Below are 19,198 nucleotides of genomic sequence, written 5' to 3'. Positions count from 1 at the left end.
ATGCAAATTGCTTCATGATCTAATCGTGTCCAAAAATTGTGATGACTTGATTTCCCTTGCACACTAGAGCAGGATTAAGTCATGCTAGGACACTCCATAATTTCAAACAGGGGCATGGATGGATACAGCATAACCATATGTACAAATCATCCTTACTGAAGATACTCAAAAGAAGCATGGATCTCACTGTAGCAACATCAATACATGACATAAAATAACAGCAGAGCAATGACTTAGTGAAATTCTAAGTCTCTGAAATCAGCAATAACACGAGAGCTACTTTGCATGCTTGTTCTAGTCACCACAAAGATCAAAAAAATACATGGCATACAACCCTGTAAAGATGGCATGGCATAGACCAAAACACATGTAGGGCTCATGCCCATATGCAGCACACAACAAATGTAGAAAAAATGACAAATCCTCGTACTCTGCTAAGAATCATCACCTAACAATTTATAGCACTCTTCATCAATGATTTGGGCATCAAGATGGACTCAAATAAGCACGGCACAATGGAAGAAAATGAAGAGCACATCATGATGAACTTTTTGATATATCATGCGCATGAAACGGAGATATGGATGAGAAGTTATGGCATGATGAACAGAGGCATAAAACTTATCAGAAAAAAGACTTGGTGGATTTTCACCTCGCAATAACTGGACGAGGAGGTGCGGGATGGAGTGGATCCGGGACGGAGCAGGCCGTTTGGAAGGAGGGGCTGGTGGATCTGGTCCAGCTCCAGATTCGGCGACGGAGGAGGACGCCGGCGAGGCGGCGCGCTCCGGCGATTGCTGGCGACGAGGAGGCGGCGGCGCGACGAGGAGGAGGCGATGGGGCCGAACGGGCGCGGTGGAGGAGGCGCGTGGGCGACTTGGGCCCGTTGCGGCCCGGGGCGGGCCTCCCGCGGGCCTGGCGGGCGGCGGCGGCGGCGCTGGGGCGTGGGGAGAGGCGTGCGGTGACGTGGAGGCCCCGGATTGGCTGGAGGTGGCGGCACACGATGTTTGGCGGCGAGGAGGAGGTTTGATCTAGGGTTTGCCCGACCATTTCGGAGCGGGAGGTGTTTTTACAGGTAGGAGGAGGTAGGAGTGTCCAAATGGAGTGTATTTTTCGACCACACGATCGTGATCCGATGATGGAGGACATGGGATAGGTTTGGATGGGTTATTGGGCCGTTTTGGAGGGGTGTTGGGATACAACACACACGAGGCCTTTACGGTTCCCCGATTAACCGTTGGAGTATCAAACGGACTCCAAATGGCGCAAAACTTGACAGGCGGTCTACGGGTGGTGTACCAAGGCCGCTTGGCAAATCTCGGTCCATTCCGAGAAAGTTTAACACCCGCTCACGAAAAGAGGCAAAAGGGGGCACCGGAGGACGTAGGAGTGTCGGATTGCAAAACGGACAACGGGGAAAAAATGCTCGGATGCATGAGCCGAACACGTATGCAAATGCGATGCACATGATGACATGATATGAAATGCATGACATGAACAAAATGCAAAATGCAAAACGAAAAACAAAAACCCAACCACGAAGGGAAAACTCACATCGCATCTTCGGAAAAGGCAAGAGTCAGAGTTACAAATATGGAAAGTTGCATCCGGGGCGTTACAACAATATGTTGATGGTTTTGATAGTAGCAGTAGTAACATGAACAGTAAGAGTAGCAGTTTTGTGATGATTGTAACAGTAGCTGCAACAGTAGTAACTTAGCAAAGATCAATATGAGAAATGCAACCTAGAGTGATACACAATAGCTCCAATTCATCAATTCATTGTAGACATGTATTCCGTGTGTAGTCATACGTGCTTATAATAAGAACTTGCATAACATCTTTTGTCCTACCCTCCCATGGCAGCAGGGTCCATAAGGAAATCTAAGGGATATTAAGACCTCCTTTTGACACAGAACCGGGACAAAACATTAGCACTCAATGAATACATGAAATCCTCATACTACGATCATCACCGGAGTGAATCCCAATTATGGGGTCTGCGGATCATAACACATAATAGGTGCATGCAACTTGTAAGACAGGATCCATAACTCACTTATATTCATGAAAACATAATAGGGCCAGATCCGAAATCATGGCACTCAGACCCTAGTGACAAAGAATTAAGCATAGCAAAGTCATAGCAACATTACTCTCAGAACATAGTGGATACTAGGGATCAAGCCGTAACAAATTGACTCGATTACATGACAAATCTCATTTAACTCCATCACCATCCAGCAAGCCTACAAAGGAATTACTCACTCCCAGTGGTGATCATCATGAAATTGTTGATGAAGAAGGGTTCATGATGACGACGGCGAGAATCCCCCTCTTCGGAGCCCCGAATGGACTCCAAATCAGCCCTCCCGATGAAGAACAGGAGGTGGCGGCGGCTCCATATCGCCAAACGTGATGATTTATTATCTTCCTTTTTTTAATCCGCGAGACGATACTCATGGAGTTAGAGTTAGGGCAAACAGAGGTCTGTGGGACCCACGAGCTCACGTGGCGCGCCCTAGGGGGGCACCCCCTAAGCTCGTGCCTCCTTGGTGACCTCCCTCCAGCAGGTCTTTTCGCCAATAATTTTCATATATTTCAGAAACATTCTTCGTAAATTTTCACCCCAATCCGAGAACTTCTATTTCTGCACAAAAATAACATCATGACAGTTCTGCTGAAAACATCATCGGTCTAGGTTAGTTTCATTAAAACCATGCAAATTAGAGTCCAAAACAAGAGCAAAGTGTTTAGATACGTTTGGGACGTGTCATCCTCCTTTGCCCGCTTTTAGTTCCCTAGATTGAAATTGGACCAAGAGCAGATTTGGCTCTATTTCTCGAAACCATACATCCATTGTCGGTTTCCATGCCAAGTTGTGGAGATGAAAAACTTCTGGCTGAAGCGCTTGTTTGCACGATCCCTAGCTATTTTATTCCACCTTGCCTGTACCTTCGTATTCTTAAACATCACTAGTAGAAAACAGGGCTTTGGTCACAACGCAATATAGACATTAGTCCCGGTTGCATTACGAACCGGGACTAATGTGAGCATTAGTCCCGGTTCGAGCGGCTAAAGGCATTAGTCCCGGTTCAAATGGGCCCATTAGTCCCGATTTGAGACACGAACCGGGACTAAAGGGTGTCGCACCCTTTAATCCCGGTTCGTGTCTCAAACCGGGACTAAAGATTAGACTTTAGTCCCGGTTTGAGATCCGAACCGGGACTAAAGGGTGCGATGCCCTTTAGTCCCGGTTCGTGTCTTAAACTGGGACTAAAGGACCCATTTCTCAAACTCTACCCCCCAACCCCACCCCCGTGTATCTCCATTTCAGTTTTGAATAAAACAAAAGAAAATGATAAAATCTTCAAAAAATAAAATCCTTCGAGATGTAGTTATATTACTGCATATACTAGTTAGGAAAATTTAAAAACTTAAATTTGGACATGTTTTGCAAAAAATGTTATGAAAACGTAAAACGGCTATAACTTTTGCATACGATGTCGGAAAAAACGTATAATATATCAAAATGTTCAGCACGAAAATACGCATCCAATTTTGATGGCCTATAGCCAATTTGCAAATTTTTAGAATCCTCAAATTCTTAACGGAAAAAAGATATGCTCAAATTTCAGTTTTTTTGGATTTTGGTTAAATTACGTCAAACTACTTATTCAAGAAGTATTAGTGTTACTAAATAATTATTTCATTTTTTTGAATTTTGGTCAATTATGGTCAAACTATGGTCACACAATGGTCAAACTACTTATTCAAGAAATATTAGTGTTACTAAATAATAATTGTTTTCTAGAATAATAGTTTCAAACTCATACAGTGAAACGTGTGACTTCATTCTCAAGCTAAACTCCTGAGGGTTAATAGTATTGACATCTTACTATTGTCAGGAAAACAACAAGTGTGGACTTGGAAACGAGGGGGAATAGAACCTGGAAGTTAAGCGTGCTTAGGCTAGAGTAGTGAGAGGATGGGTGACCAACCAGGAAGTTAGATGATTTGGAATGATGAGGGGTGATTAGAGATTAAAGGTTAAATAGAGCAGTGATGAGGGGTGATTAGAGATTAAATTGTAAAATAATTCAAAATTTTGAAAATTAGATTTAAAAAAATTCAAAAAAATCATAAAATTTCCTTTAGTCCCGGTTGGTGTTACCAACCGAGACTAAAGGTGGAGCTCCAGACAACGGCCATGTGGAGGGCCTTTAGTCGCGGTTCATAACAGAACCGGGACTAAAGGGGGGGGGGGCTTAGTACCGACCCTTTAGTCCCGGTTCCAGAACCGAGACTAAAGACCCTCTGGAACCGGGACTAATGGGACTTTTTCTACTAGTGCATGTCCTCAAGGTTAATCTACTCGCCGTCCTTTCCTTCAAGGTGCAACTTGCCTAGAAAAGAAGCACTCTCGCCGTCATCCGCTGATCCTCAGATGCCATCAGAAACCTAGTGCCAAGACACTTCCGGAGCTATGCCCTTTATATTGCCAGAACCTGGGAGTAAGCCCTACATAGAGTACTCTAACATTGGACTGGAAAAGGTGTCCGATCCACCATCGGTACGGTGGCTTCATCACAAGGTCTCCACGGGAGTAGCTAACCCTAGATGTGTATTTTCAGCTAGTGTTAGTATCCTGATAATTGTGGCGCCGCTATACCATTTAGAGGGGTCATGCACTAAGTTTTTTTGTCCTAACACATGAACAAAAGTTCTAAATGGCACGCTATAGCGCAACTTTAGCATCACTATAGTATTTCAAGAGCTCCGCTGCCAAGAGGCATAGCGCGCTATTCAAAACTAAGATCCTAATATGTGCTTTAATGTGAAGGCAAGAAGAATATTGAGACATGACTAAATGCCTCACACAAAATGTATATGAAAATCAACAGAGAATTAACGAAATTTTTCTTAAATATTGGGTTTATGGGATTAGGTGGAGGCTCATGGTGAAAATGGGGGAGGTGAAGGGGGCAGGCATCGGACGTGTCAACCTATAGATTAGGATTATTGAAGTGAGAGACAACCACACATAATACATGATAATGGAGCCAAAGCTTGGAAAAACGTGCGCATCCTAACCAGTTTTCCGTCAAACTTGTATGGTTGTATGTATGGCCAAGTCTGTCTAACATTTAAAAGTGGCCAGACTATATCCATGCTTAATCTTTTGGACCATGATTAAGATGTAAATATGTAGTTTGACCTCCATAGCGCCAAGACACACAAAATGCATATGTATTCTAAGTGGAATGCTGGACTTTCCTTGCTTTTTTGTGGTAAAACTATGGAAGGTTGATAGTGATGTTTCGTACACCTATTTAAATATACTACTTAGGTGCGAAAATGTACCAACAGCCTAGCTAGTTGCAATGCATTATACAACCAGCACATAACTATATACATAGTATTATTGCTGTAGCGATCAACAAAAATATACATCAACTTGATTATTACGTGCATGAATCTTCTCCAAATGATAGCGTTCAACGCGCTAATGTCGAGTCATGCATATGAAAGCCTGAGCTAGAATATAATCAAATTATGAAGAAGTAAAAAAAACTACTTATGAAATATGGTGCATACATGCACAAATTTTCTGGAACTGAGTTCCAATTTTGAATCACATCAAAGAAGTGGTAAACACTTAGTTTTGCGAATGTTGTGCGTGAATCTTCTCCAAATGCTGGCGTTCAACGCGCTAACGTCGAGTCATGCATATGAAAGCATGAGCTAGAATATAACCAAATTATGAAGAAGTAAAAAAAAACTACTTAAGAAATATGGTTCATACATGCACAAATTTCTGGAATTGAATTCCAATTTTGAATCACATCAAAGAAGTGGTTAACACTTAGTTTTGCGAATGTTGACGCCCAAAAGTGGCAATAGAAACAAAATGTGAAGGAACACAAACAATGGCTTGAGCCTATTGGATTAATAGTCGGATGCCGCCATTGGATTCACTAGAATATTAGAATGGATATAAAAGATTAAGGGCAACTCAAATCTGAGCTCAGACCCGGAAGTTATGATAAGTTCAAAGGTTTTTTTCCTCACGAACCTCAATTTAATGGTCTGTTTATTTGTAGGGAAATATTTTTCCACCGGTTGGCCGGACAAAGCTTTGTGTCTGCCTCGCGCGCGCCGTCTGATGCCCTCAGATCGGATGCTCACATTTCCTCCTCAAACACACTCGCACACGTCCACGTGCTGGCAGGGTCCACCAACGGCTGGGACGCAACCTTATCCCTTTGCTCGCGTCACCTACTCCATTCTCCACCACTCGTTTTTTCTTTTTTCACCAGCAAAATCCGACCCCTGCTGCCGCGCGGCGATGACCAACACGGCGTGGCGTTGCAGCTTTGCTGACGAACCACCGGTGGCGACACGATAGAGATGCCATGGCGTGCGTTTTGCTGCAGCCACCAACCCCGGCATGATAGAGATGCTTTGGGTAGAAACCACCGGCCGCAGCGTGATAGAGATGTTGCGGCGGAGGCGTGCGGCGATGCGCGGGGGGGGGGGGGGGCGCAACACTTTGCTCGAACCTGCGTCGGTGTTTGGTGCAACCAGCAAGGCTACGGGCTGGAACCAGAAGATGCCCTCACCGACAACTTTATTTTTTGCTAGAACTAGTGATTTTGTTTGCTGGAATGGGCTACTTCATTTGCTACATCGGATTTTTGTTTGAGTTTGCTGCTATGTCTTTTTTGTTGTTACCTTGGTAAATTCTGGCGGGAACCGGGCAATCTTTTCTGCTTCAACTTACCATTGAGATTTTTTTCCTAACATTGTTTTTGCTGCAACAGGTTAGTTCATTTGCTACATCGAACATTGTTGGAGTTTGCTGTTGTCTTTTTTTCCTGGAACCTTTGTTAATTCTAGTTGGAAGCGGGCCAGTGAGGTAAGAATTGTTGCAACCATGGCTCCAGCAACGGGGGGGGGGGGGGGGGGGCCGGTGGGGAGGGGGGGGGGGCTCTGCCACGGTGAGCGCGTGCGACATGGGGAAGACGATGAGGTGGGAGGGGAGGACCAAATCCTATGGCTGCATGCGGCCGAATTGGGTGGTTGCAGGGCGACCGGTGCCTATCAATCACCTATTTGTATGGGAAGACTGTCTGTCTCCTAAATATTACCTTCGTCCTGAATTCGGGACGGAGGGAGGGATGTGACAGCCTATCAAACAAGATACAATTGTTAAACCAATCTATCACTTTTAGCTTTTACCTTTACTCCATCATTTTATTCTTCCTTGTTCTTTGTTGTTTTTCGTGTTTGATCAGAGCGAACCTCGAGTCCTTAGGGCGGTAAGGCCGATCGAGGGCAGCCCATAGCCACCGTTTGTCCTGACAGGGTCCACTAGTAGAAAAGAGGGCTTTGGTTCAGGCCAGGTCAGCCCATTAGTCCCGGTTCAGTCCAGAACTGGGACCCATGGGGGCATTGGTCCCGGTTCGTGAGGCCACGGGCCTGCTGGGCCTCATGGAGGCATTGGTCCCGGTTCGTCTGGCCCCTTTGGTCCCGGTTGGTGGGACGAACCGGGACCAATGGGCCTCGCTTCTGGCCCACCACCATTGGTCCCGGTTGGTGGCTTGAACCGGGACCACAAGCTTCCCTTTAGTCCCGGTTCATGCCATGAACCGGGACCAATGAGGTGCCTATATATACCCCTCGCCCGCGAGCAGAGCGCTCCAGTGCTCTGTTTTTCTCTGGCCGGCGAGGGGAGGGCTTTGTGGTGCTCTAACTCACCTCCTATGCACATGAGGTGTTCGATGAAATGCTCGAGCCACACTAGTTAAGCTTTCTCCTGTCGAAGCTCGACCCCAAAGCTCCATTTTCCTCGAGATTTGTCTAGGTTTAGCGGCCCATCACGTCCCACTCCCGTCTTCACCGCCGTTGATCGCCCGCGCCGATCTCGTCGCCGGCACCACCGTGGTGAGCCTCTTGTTCTTATCTTCTTCCTGAAAGAAAAAAAATTCTTACTTTAGATAGATACTTGTCTAATTTTCTTACTATTTTATTGCTTGTTATTATATAGTGTGATGGTTTTGGTATCCGCCCCCGTCAGCCCTCGTCCTGTCTATGATTCGGATGTGGTATATATTATCTTTTTATAACTATTTGGTTCATTTATTGTTTATGACAATTATGCCGACCAACGTGACATAGATTTTATTTATGTAGGAGGTAGTTGGACCGGAAATTCCAACTGACCCTATTGTCGAGAGGTTAAATTTAGTTGAAGAAGAAACAATTACTTGAAGGAAAAAATAAAAAAAATTGAGGAGGAGAAGATGATATTGGAGTTGCATGTTGCGGATGTCGTCGATGATCACAAGATCAAGATGGATGCAATGCGCTTGAAGATTAGAAAGATTAGAAAATATGCCATTCATACCGAGGCTTGGTATCGTTATGCCGTTGGATCAATTGTTACCTTGGTTGCGATTGTGATCGCATTTGTTTTCACATTGAAATGTTTTACATAGTTTCAATGTATGGTTTAATTAATTAGATGCTCTGGAGAGCTATATGTTGTTAGATGAGAACTATGTATGTACTTTGGTTTTAATGTGATGATGAACTTCTATTAATTTGGTCACTTAATTATCTATTCATGATGTTCTGTAATGGTTTTTGACACACTTAATTATATATAATGCACACAGATGAACTGGCACTGGATGTACGGTGACAGACACACCTCCGAGTACATTAAGGGCGTGCATAATTTTCTCGAAGTGGCTGTGGAAAACAAGCAGAATGGTTTTATGTGTTGTCCATGCCCTAAATGTGGGAATACGAAGTCTTACTCTGATCGGAAAATCCTTCACACCCACCTGCTTTACAATGGCTTCATGCCACACTATAATGTTTGGACGAGGCACGGAGAAATAGGGGTTATGATGGAAGACGGCGAAGAAGAAGAGGACGATGACAACTATGTGCCCCCTGAATACGGTGATGCTGCAACGGGGGAAATTGCTGAAGATCAAGAGGAACCAGACGATGTGCCCAATGATGCTGCAACGGGGGAAGCTGCTGAAGATCAAGAGGAACCAGACGATGTGCCTGATGATGATGATCTCCGCCGAGCCATTGTCGATGCAAGGACGCAATGCGAAAGTCAAAAGGAGAAGATGAAGTTCGATCGCATGTTAGAGGATCACAAGAAAGGGTTGTACCCCGATTGCGAAGATGACAACACAAAGCTCGGTACCGTACTGGAATTGCTGCAGTGGAAGGTAGAGAATGCTGTGCCTGACAAAGGATTTGAGAAGCTACTGAAAATATTGAAGAAGAAGCTTCCAAAGGATAACAAATTTCCCGGCAGTACATACGCAGCAAAGAAGGTCATATGCCCTCTAGGATTGAAGGTGTAGAAGATACATGCATGCCCTAATGACTGCATCCTCTACCACGGTGCATACAAGGATCTGAATGCATGCCCGGTATGCAGTGCATTGCGGTATAAGATCAGACGAGATGACCCTGGTGATGTTGACGGCGAGCCCCCCAGGAAGAGGGTTCCTGCGAAGGTGATGTGGTATGCTCCTATAATACCACGGTTGAAACGTCTGTTCAGAAACGAAGAGCATGCCAAGTTGATGTGATGGCACAGTGAGGACCGTAAGAAAGAGGGAAGTTGAGAGCACCCGCTGATGGGTCGAAGTGGAGAAAAATCGAGAGAAAGTACTGGCCTGAGTTTGCAATTGACCCAAGAAATGTATGGTTTGGTTTAAGCGCGGATGGCATTAATCCTTTCGGGGAGCAAAACAGCAATCACAGCAACTGGCCCATGACTATGTATGTATAACCTTCCTCCTTGGATGTGCATGAAGAGGAAGTTCATTATGATGCTAGTTCTCATCCAAAGCCCTAAGCAACCCGGCAACGACATTGATGTGTTCCTAAGGCCATTAGTTGAAGAACTTTTACACCTGTGGAATGCAAAAGGTGTACTTACGTGGGATGAGCACAATCAGGAGGAATTTAACCTGCACGCGTTGCTGTTTGTAACGATCAACGATTGGCCCGCTCTCAGTAACCTTTCAGGAAAGTCAAAATAAAATAAATAAAGCAACAAAGAAAAAAAACAAATTTGAAAACTAATGGCACTAACAGAAAGTTTATAATTTTTGTGACCTAAAAGAAAAATAATTAAAAATAAACTTTAATAAAATAAATAAAGTAGCAACAATAAGTATTTTGTTGTAAGTAGAAACAAAATAAAATAAATAAAGCAACAAAGAAAACAAAAAAGTGCCACTTATTGGGCCCCCACGACCCGAATACAACTAGAAACCCTACCATGGGCCAGGATTCAGGCCCGTAGGAGGCCCAGTAGGCCTAGAGGCACACAGCGTACGGTTAGGCCCGAAAGCCTACAATTGAGAGGAGCTCGAGAAGGTGGGCGCAGCAGCGCTTATAAAACACTCTCGAGCTCTCTCAGCTAGCGAGGTGGTACTAAACTTTTGACGCGGGGCAGCACAAGGCCTTTGGTCCCGGTTGGTGCCACCAACCGAGACTAAAGGGGTGCATTGGTCACGGTTCGTGGCACAAACCGGGACCAATGCCCCCCTTTAGTCCCGGTTGGTGCCACCAACCGGGACCAAAGGCCTCTGCTTCCCGCCCTTTGGACTGCTGAAAAGAGACCTTTGGTCCTGGTTGGTGCCACCAACCGGGACTAAATAGGGGCATTGGTCCCGGTTTGTGTCACGAACCGAGACCAATGCTCTCAGTATATAAGAAACCACTTAGCATTTTTCAGATTCATCTCTACATCAGTTGCCCCGCCCCAACGACGCTGCCAGGCTGCCCGAGCTCGCCCCGTCGACGCTGTCGCCGCCCTCTGCTGCCTTTTCGACGCGCAGCCGCCCCTGCCCAGAGCACGCCACCGGCGGCCCGCCCCGACCACGCCGCGCGCCCCTGCCCCGACCACGTCGTCGTCGCCCCAGCTGCCCCGACCACGCCGCCGTCGCCTCTACTACCCCGACCACGCCGCCGTCGCCTCTGCCTCTCCCTGCCCCGACCACGCCGCCGTCGCCTCTGCCCCTGCCCCGACCACGCCGCCGTCGCCTCTACCCCGACGCGCATCGTGCCTCTGCCCCTACCCGGACCGCACCGCACCTCATCCTTTGGTCAGGGCCGGCACCACCGCCCCCTTCCTCCCTGTTTTTTGGCACATATATATGATGTTTTTTTCCTGATTATATGTATATGTATGAGTATATGTATGTGTGTATATCTGTTTAATTATATGTCCTTTTTTTAGATTTTTTGTTTTTTGCATTTTTATAAAAATATATATATGTATGTATATATGTTCTCTGTGTATATATATGTTCATGTATATATGCAAAAAATAGATTTTTAGAAAAGTTAGGATTTTTTCTGTTTATAGATTTTTTTGGTGATATTAATTATTGTAGAATATGCAAATGTTTGTATATTCATATGAACAATGCATTAGGCAAAACCTTTAATTTTTTTTCTAAATTTTCTATTTGAACATTTTTAAAAAAAAAGCAATACTACTTCATGTATTTTGTCAGAATTTTCTATCGTGCATAGACCGATTTTAGACCACGGGAGCACCCCCACCCCCCTATCGTTGCAAAAGTTGCTAAGTGATATTAAGAAGGAAGAAGAAGACAAAGAATGAGAGGAAAAAGGAAAATAAGAAGAGGAAGAAAGGAGAAGAAGAGGAGAAATAAATAAGAAGAAGAAAAAAGAAGAAAAAAGAAGAAAAAGAAGAGGAGAAGAAGAAAGTAATAGAGAAAAAGAGAAAATAGAATATTCTTCTTTTTTTCTTCAATCTTCTCCTCTATTCCTTTCTTCTTCTCCTCTTTTTATTTGTTCTTCATCTTCTTATTTTTTATCGGATATGTCGTTGTCGATATACCCCGTGTCCCGATAACTTCAACACGAAGGGGGGGGGGGGTTTCGACCTACCCCCTCCCCGATAACATTATTTTCTCATGTATGTATGTCGTCATTGTCGATATAACCCCCTCCCGGATAACTTCGACATGAGGGGCGGTCGATATATATACCCCCTCTCGACCGTGATAACTTATACCACGGGAGCACCCCCCGGCCCTCTCGCTCGACCAAAACTCTCGAGGACACCCAAACCCTAGAAAAATGATGTCGGTCTCCTACCCCCTCCCGCCGCGCCCCTACCCTTGAAGCGTTGCCGAGGCCACCCCAAACCCGGAATAAGCTAGGTCTACGTTTGCCACTAATATATCCACCTGCTGTCATGTTTGTGTAATAATTGCCATGTTGTAATATTTGCAGAAACAATGGAGCACGGACGAGAGGAGGAAGCAGAAGAAGTGTTGGGGGACATAATCTTAGCCGGAGGTGATGTCTTGTCGTATCTTAACGACAATGATGGTATGGAAGAACAGGATGAAGAAGAAGCAGGCTACGGTGATCGATGAATGGAGGAGGAAAGACATGATTATGATGGCTCCGGTGACCCAATGATGGTGCAAGAAGGAGCCCGTGGTGACGGCTCCGGTGACCGAACAGAGTCCGTCCAGGTAAATATATTAGTTAAGCCTGTGATGACTAGCTAATTGATGCATTCATTGTTTTGGTATGTACACATATTAATTAACTCTCGTCTTTCTTCTTTTTTCTAGCCCTCCGGATCGAGCACAACTTTGGTAAAGAGACGAGGCCTGAAGAGAAAGTTGCGCTCGGATGAAAGGTTTGAGATCACAGCAATTGCGCGCGACGGCCAGCCGATTGAACCCATCTGGACAAAGGAAGCATTTGCTGCTCAGTGCGGGGTTCTTGTTAGGGACAAGATCCCGATCAGCATCCACCAATGGTATAAGCCTAAGAACGACGACCCTGAGGTGTCTTATGTCAATGATATGCAGAAAGATGATCTTTGGACTGAGCTGAAGGAAAATTTCACCCTACCACCAGAGGAGGATCCGGAGAAGCCAGTTAAAGAGCAATTAATCAAGTCTCATGCTCTTAAGAAGATGGCAGACCTATTCAGGAGGTGGAAGAATGAGCTGAAAACGTTTGTCGACAAAGAAGAGACGCCAGAATTCATCGGAAAATATGAGAAGATCAGAGATCACTGGCCCGCATTTGTGGCCCACAAGACATCAGAAAAGAGCAAGAAGATGTCGGCAACAAACAAGAAAAATGCTGCGAAGAAGAAGCTTCACCATTGCATGGGGTCACGTGGCTACTTCAAAGCCCGGCCAAAGTGGGCCAAGGCTAAGAATGATTTGCTTGATAAAGGGATCGAACCAGATACAATGAACTGGCCAGACCGTTGCCGGACTTGGTTCTTCGGGGCTGGCGGAACCTTGGACCCTGTATGAGGGAAGTGTGTTTGGAAGGACGAGAAAATGAGCATACCAGTCAAGAGGCTTAAGCACTATATCGATGCAACACAGCAAGGGACGTTCGTTCCAGACAGAGAGAACGACGAGCTCATAATGGCCCTCGGGAATCCTGAGCACCCTGGACGGACACGAGGCACGCCAGGCTCCGTTTCGTGGAAGGCTGGTTTTCCGGACGCAGGTGGTTACAAATGCCAGGAGAGGAGGAAAAAAGTGGAGCATGCCCAAATTCAGACGCTGCATGAAAGGGTTCAAGCGCTAGAGGAACGAGAAGTAGCTCGCAGCAAGCGACCTGCCGAAACTACCCCCGAAGCTACCCTGCCATCTCAGCGGAGAAGCAGCATGGCTTCCACCGAGCTGCTTCAGCCAGAGCATGTCTTGACGGCTCTTGCTAGCTACCCCGTGGATACTATCACGGAGTCTCAACATTGCCACCTTATGACGCAATGGCAGAACTTCAAAGTCAAGGCGGCTGTCGGCTCTGTTCGACCTCCTGAACCCGACGCAACTTTTCACTGTCGTTCGATTCCAAAAGGATATGCCAGGGTGACGGTGGATGAAATAACGGAGGGATTTGAGGACCTCCAGCTTGACTACCCGACCGGTGAAGGGGAGACTCGGCTGGGTTCTTGTCTATTGACTCCATGCCTATGGCGGAAGGAGCCCATCAACCTTCTGAACTGGACGCCTCCGCCTCCTCCTCCGGTGAGTGATCAGGGCACTCAGCCTCCTTCTCCGGCGTGTGGCGACACTCCGCCTCCTTCTCCACCTGCGCCGGCGCGCCCGAGCAGCCAACCTCCTCCTCCTTCTCCGCCTCGTCAGCAAGGGCGGAAGAGACCCGCCGCCGCTCCGGCTGCTCCGGCGCGTCGTAGTCCTTCTCCTCTGCCTCGTAAGCAAGGAAAGAAGATAGCCGCAGCCGCTCCGTCTGCTCTGTCGGCGTCTAGCTGTACAGCCAGAGGCGGGAGGCAATATAGATTCGGTCCTTCTTTGAAGACTCCAGAGAAGTTACCATACGAGAGGACCCCGGAGGAGAACGCGAAGATCGCGCGAGCCAAAGTGATGAACTTCTTTGAAGGGGTGAAAGCAAAGAAACATCCACCTCCAGAGGAGAAGGTAGATCCGATGAAAGCGAAGCGCACTCTGGCTGCCCTGAAAAAACCACAAAAGTCTCCGCCAAAAGGCAACTATGAGCGCATTATTGCAAAGACATTTGTCGAAGCGGAGCGGTCGGGAAGTACTGTCAGTGATCAAAGGATAAAAGAACGACGCGCTGGAAAAAAAATTGCCCAGCTCGGCGAACAAGCGAACCAATCGTGTCCCCCGCTCAAGGTGTCTAGCGACATCGTCGCTAATGATCCAAGGATGGTGCCCGGTTATAGCAATCTTGAAGATTACCTGCCCGATGATGTACATTATGATTTTTTGGAGGTGGAGGAACACAAATACGAGTACGGAAAGCCTCTCGTCAAAGATGAAAGATCTCTAACAACGATGATACGAAGATTCCATGATTGGTACATGAAAACCTGCAGAGAGTCTGGGGGGAGGAATACTTTGACACTGGGAGTTAGTGAGGAGCATGACCTCGTTGGAATTGAACTGTTGAATGTTTCATTTGAGGAGTTCTTCCAGTTTTTCAATCAAAAGGCCCTCGATAAAGCAACGGTCACTTGCTACTGTATGTAAGTAGTACTACTTCTGTCATTAAGTCTCTCTATATAGGTCAGCTCTTTCATTGCATGTATTTATAATTATCCTCACTATATTATGCAGATTGAAGATCGCCGAATTGAAGAAAAGACAAATCGGTGATATTGGGTTCATTAACACAAATCTCATAGATGCAACTGAGGTTAAATATCGTGCCGAAGATACCGAGGCCAACTTGCTACGATCGTTGGTGACAAATGAAAACAAAGGTATAATACTCTTTCCTTACAACTTCAAGTGAGTGTTACTGTCTTGTGCATATTCGGTTTCCCTTATTAGTCCAGGTTATAGTAATGCAATGGATGAGTTATGCATGCGTGCGTAGGTTCCACTATATTCTCCTAGAGATTAAGCTTGAGCAGGGACTAGTAACTGTCTTAGACTCGAGATGAAAAGACCCCCAGGACTATGCGGACATGACTCAAATGCTCGAGAAGTTAGTTAAATCGATCATTATCCACCATATCAGCAACTTTGTTCATTTCCTGATGTCAAGTAATTGTTTTCTTTGTCTGGCGGGGTTTGGAGAAAATTCATCAAAAAAGCTCTGGGACTGCCAAAGAAGCTGCAATTTAGACACCCGAAAGTAAGTACTATAGTAACATGTTCCGCGCATCTCCTAGTGATTCAAGCGCTAGTTTCATGAATACCATTTGGCATGCTTGCTTATCAGTTTGATTAACCTCTATTTCTTGTAAAGTGGTTGTGGCAGGAACAAGGGAATGATTTCTGTGGATACTACGTTTGCGAGTCCATCCGCCACACGACCTGTGAACGGGGGTACTCTGACGAACAATATCAAGTGCGTAAAGCAATAATATTCACAATTTTATTTTATTACCCTCATTTATGTTGAGTTTTATTTATTCATATATATATGTATTGACCCCCTTGTTCAAATTAGATGTTTTGGATGCAGGATGAACTCCTACCACCAGATCGTATGTGAGCAATTCAAGAGGAATTGGCGGCATTCTTCCTTAACCATGTGATCGCTGAAGACGGAGAATACTATGTGGACCCTGTGTTCATATATAATTAGGAGATTATATTGTAAGAGATAATTATTGTATATATGTAGCCGATAGTGTCGGATACATATACGAGAACTTGTTGTTCGACCAATCTCTCGGAGAAGGAGAGGTGGTCGATATCACTTCTCTCTGTATGCATATGTTCATGACGATCTTCTGTTTCCTTCATTTGCTTACTAGCTAGCGTGTCTAGTCCTCTCTATATATATGTATATATAGCGTCGACCAAGTACGGACATAAGAGAGGACACTTCTCTCTATTAATTAGCTAGCTAACACAATATATGAAACACCTAAATTAGACCCCCAAAACCCCCAATCCCCCCTTCAAAAAAATAAATAAAAACTCCAGCCCCTGAAATGCTGACGCATGGATGCCTATTGGTCCCGGTTGGTGCCACCAACCGGGACCAAAGGCCCTCCTGCCTGGGTTCGGCGCACCGGCCATGTGGAGGTCCGTCTGTCCCGGTTCGTGTAAGAATCGAGACTAAAGGGCTAGGGCATTAGTAACGATCCTTTAGTCCCGGTTCACAAACCGGGACAAAATGCCCTTACCAACTGGGACAGATGACCATTTTTCTACTAGTGGTCCGTCGCGGGTGTGTGGAGTTTTGGGTCTTGAAGAGACCTCGACAGCATGTCTTGTGTATCATGTTCCTGGCGAGGCTCCCTTGGCGACGTGTGCTGCGTATCTTGCTGGAGTCGGGGCGCGCAGCACTGTGACGTGTGTGCAAAGAGCAAATTCTTAGGTTCTCGGTATCTTTCATAAATTTCAAATATACAAGGCTGGCTGTCTGTAAGGTGTGCATACGTACCAGGTTTCCAGTTCCAGCGGGGTGTGTTTGAAGGATGTTTTCTCGAACCGTTCCAAAGTCGTCTGCTAAGTCGTACTACTCGCCTTTTGAACTAGCCAAAACAGCCCAAGTGGACAACATGCATCTTTGTGTTTCTACAGCAATTCAACGGTTTGTCCCAACATCCTTTGCTTCCAGCGTAATGATTGGATTCTCGGCGTGGACAATTGCACCATCCAAGCAAGCAACCGTGTCGACGGGATTACATCCATAATTTTATGTAATTCAAGCTAGGTGCGTGTATTAGTTAGCCTGTCAATTCCCTGCGCCTTTGTTTACTCTTCTTCCTGCCGTGACCTCGTCAAGGTTCCCGCCAAGATGCACGAGGCGGCAGACAGACCAGAGACCTTGTCAGTCGAGCAGAGCGTTCTCACATTCGCACGCGCGTGAAGGAAGACGGCAGCACAAACCGAACTCTATATAAGCATATGCTTCCCCACTCAATCATCCAGTGCAACTAGCTGATAGTAAGCCATAAGCATCTCACTCTCTCCTTGCTTGATTCTTCTGCACCGTGCAGCGATCGCTCTCATCATTAGTCGGCCTACAGGCATGGCGTCCTCCAGCGTCCCTTCTTGGGTTGCACTTGCGCTGCTCCTCTTGGTTGCTCTCGCTGCCACCGCCAATGGCGACGAGCTCTCCCCGGGTTACTACGAGAAGACGTGCCCCAACGTGCAGCGCGTCGTGCGGTCAGTGATGGCGAGCAGCGTCACCGCCCAGCCGAGGATGGCGCCCGCCGTTCTCCGCCTCTTCTTCCACGACTGCTTCATCAACGTATATACGCATCTCTACTACGTATAGTCTTACCTGATGCCTAGTACTATTAGTTCCACTTGCTAAATAAGATTCACAAATTGCGTGACAGGGATGTGATGCTTCGGTTCTCCTCGACGCAACTCCCTTCTCCCCCAGCGAGAAGGATGTGGAGACGAACGCCTCCCTCACCGGCTACGCCGTCATCGACGACATCAAGTCCGTGCTCGAGCATGAGTGCCCGGCCACCGTCTCCTGCGCCGACGTCATCGCCCTCGCGTCCCGTGACGCCGTCGCCCTGCTCGGAGGCCCCACCTGGAGCGTACCCCTCGGCCGCAAGGACTCGCGCTTCGCCGCCGACCCGGAATCGACCAAGAACGGCCTCCCCAGCCCGCACGACGACCTCGGCGAGCTCATCAGAATGTTTTCAAGGCTCAATCTCGACGCTCGTGACATGACCGCGCTCTCTGGTGCCCACACCGTCGGGATGGCCAGCTGCGATACCTACAGGGACCGCGTCTACGGCACCGACCGCGATGAAGAGATCGACCCATACTTCGCACAGACCACACAGCAGACGTGCCAGGGTCCTTCTGGTAAGGCGCCGTTTGACGTGCAGACGCCGATGAGGTTCGACAATGCTTACTACAAGAACCTTATCGCGCGGCGCGGTCTCCTTTCCTCAGACCAGACTCTCTACGGCGGTGGAGGTCTGCAAGACAATCTCGTGGAGATGTACAGCGCCGACAGTGAGGCGTTCGCGAGGGACTTCGCCAAGGCCATGGTGAAGATGGGAAACGTGCCTCCGCCCCAGGGAATGCCCATGGAGGTGAGGCTCAAGTGCTCCATGGCAAACAACTATTGATTGTAAGATCCCAAGTGCATCATGCAACCCGGCCTGATTATATTGGATTCAATTAAATGTACACATTGTAACAGTACTAATACGTGTTCAATTTCTTTTTTTTCCCCCATACAATGTCGTCTCAACAGAATGTTTGACACAAATGTTCCCATACATGTGTGTGTGTGTGTGTGTGTGTGTGTGTAATAAATGGTGTTTGTCAAGTTTGTTTTAACGGGGAATATATAATGATATCGTGTTCGATTGTTATATAATGAGCTCGCATTTTATTGTTATATTTATGCACTTGAGGATTATCAGCGATATGCTTCCGCATGTCCGAACGGCTGCCAATAACATGGAATCTAATGAACCATCCTTCAAGAGAAATGTTGCCGGTCTTTTGTGTCAGAAGATGACCACGGCACTTCAGATATGATTGCATATGGCACACCTGCAGATATGAAAATTGTTCATTAATGTGTGGTTAGGGTTCATGGAGCTCAGTATTTGTGAGCACTCAATGCCGATGAAAGAGGCTTTTAAGAATGAGTAAAGTAAGAGGATGACCTGGTATGCTTACGAGTGTTTACTTTATACATTGGAGGTGGAATA

General features: G+C 46.5%; 1 protein-coding gene across 1 annotated transcript; it reads left to right on the top strand.

Moving 5' to 3' along the window:
• Positions 1–17,422: 17,422 nt before the first annotated feature.
• On the top strand, positions 17,423–18,858 carry LOC125522034 (peroxidase P7-like). The gene is made up of 2 exons (XM_048687102.1): positions 17,423–17,760; positions 17,852–18,858. The coding sequence occupies exons 1-2, from the start codon at positions 17,539–17,541 to the stop codon at positions 18,602–18,604; spliced, it is 975 nt and encodes a 324-aa protein (XP_048543059.1). The 5' UTR covers positions 17,423–17,538; the 3' UTR covers positions 18,605–18,858.
• Positions 18,859–19,198: the final 340 nt, after the last annotated feature.

Source organism: Triticum urartu, chromosome 7 (genome assembly GCF_003073215.2).
Source record: "Triticum urartu cultivar G1812 chromosome 7, Tu2.1, whole genome shotgun sequence".
NCBI classification, from domain to species: domain Eukaryota; kingdom Viridiplantae; phylum Streptophyta; class Magnoliopsida; order Poales; family Poaceae; genus Triticum; species Triticum urartu.
This window is presented reverse-complemented; position numbering and strand designations above follow the sequence as displayed.